The sequence below is a fragment of the Frankliniella occidentalis genome, unplaced genomic scaffold (genome assembly GCF_000697945.3).
Source record: "Frankliniella occidentalis isolate FOCC.00 unplaced genomic scaffold, Focc_3.1 Scaffold7, whole genome shotgun sequence".
Taxonomy (NCBI): domain Eukaryota; kingdom Metazoa; phylum Arthropoda; class Insecta; order Thysanoptera; family Thripidae; genus Frankliniella; species Frankliniella occidentalis.
The window spans coordinates 3506946-3508479 of record NW_026267137.1 but is presented as its reverse complement, the minus strand read 5'-3'; the positions used below and the strand labels follow the sequence as shown (position 1 = coordinate 3508479).

The 1534-nt window shown below is 36.6% G+C and overlaps 1 protein-coding gene across 1 annotated transcript in view; it reads left to right on the top strand.

Moving 5' to 3' along the window:
• LOC113204738 (serine-rich adhesin for platelets-like) overlaps positions 1-1287 on the top strand; it is a gene marked incomplete in the record, with an annotated part of 19813 nt that extends 18526 nt beyond the window's left edge. Inside the window, 2 exon segments of the mRNA XM_052272834.1 lie at positions 2-150; positions 238-1287. Of these exon segments, the coding sequence (XP_052128794.1) occupies positions 2-150; positions 238-309 (221 nt within the window).
• Positions 1288-1534: the final 247 nt, after the last annotated feature.

Here is a 1534-nt window from a genome sequence, read left to right as displayed (position 1 = left end):
GTTTTAAAGAAAAGACCTGTCATGAGGATGACGAAGTCAGCATGTGCAAGGAGATATATGTTTCTACCCGAGAATCAGCAGCGTTTACTGGAAATCAAGAAAAAAGAAGAAAGGAGGACTAATCGTCTAATGGCAGAATTATATACAAGAGTAAGTGAAAAATCATCTGTTTTTGTCTATCTGTCCATCTTTACATTTAACAATACTTGAGATTAACAGTGTTAATTTTATTTTCAGAAACTCCAGGAAAAGGTTCTGAAGGGTACTGCAACAATACGTAGTAGTGTCAGTGTTCTTTCTGGCCTTTAAATTGGGTTCCAACAATTTTTTCTCAAGCCGGAACCCAATTTGATCTAATCTTTCTGTGTCACCGTAAAATATTTGATCAACAATTATTTTTTATGAGATTTCACAAATTTTATGTACATAATTATTTTTATAGGGCTTTGCAACCTGTGTCTTTGCAGATACTATTTGTCTTCCGGTGTTGTTCTGTTTCCTTTTTCTCATAAACAGATACCTTTAAGTATTTTCTAAGCCCTATGAATGTAATATTATATTATGGGCAGTATCTATGAAAAAAAAGGGCCTATTCCTCATGTTGGCAGTTTGGCCGTTGCCAATGTATCATAAGTGTATGTATTAGAGTATTCTTTAATGAATATGAAGCATTGTGTGTTTGTTTATTATTATTGGAAAATATTTTATGTAGATGAGTGTTTTGAAAGTTAGAGTAGTCAAGCTTTATTTTTGTTCTCTTTATTGAAAGAATTGTGTCCAGACTAGTAAATTTGAACTGATTTTGTATTCTCTTGTACTAGTCTGTGCACAATCAATTTTATAGATAAAGTATATTTTTATTGCTCAACTTTACCTGAATGTGTGCAAAGTAATTGTTTTTATTGAAGTGCTATTTCCTTATAAATTCTGTACTGGAGGTGTGTGAGAGACAATTCTCAGAATTGTGTTAATTTGTCTACAGCACCTTTTTCTGCTTGATTATACAATTGAAGTTGCTTCCTCTCGCACATTAATTAGTTTGATTGAAGCGCATTGCTCTCTCTGTTCTAATTTTAGTGGTGGAGAGAGATGACAACAGATGATCTGATCTTTCCAATTACATATTATCTCCCAGAGCTTTTCAGTTCTAAGATGCCTTTCTGTACCTGATGTGTAGTCCATTTTGTTTTTCCTATTTTGAATGTCAGGATCTGTTAGGTTACATATTTTAAGAATTGTGTTTGTGTGAACCGTGTGAACCGATTGTAATAGACGAGATTGACACCATCCGTTGTATTCGCCCTCTTTGCTGAAAGTATCCTAAACCGCTGTCCTATAGGCCGACTTCTTCGGTGACTCCGCAGCTACCCCGCGTGCGCGGACTACTCTTTGAGCGCGGGGTAAAGTCGTCTCTGCGTTACTTCGACTCCAAGCATAAGCGACCGCAGCGCTGCCCTTTGAAAGTAACGTTGGACCAACTAACAACCACCAGCTGGCTGATTCACCCCACTCACTTCTGCAGTTATGCTGTACC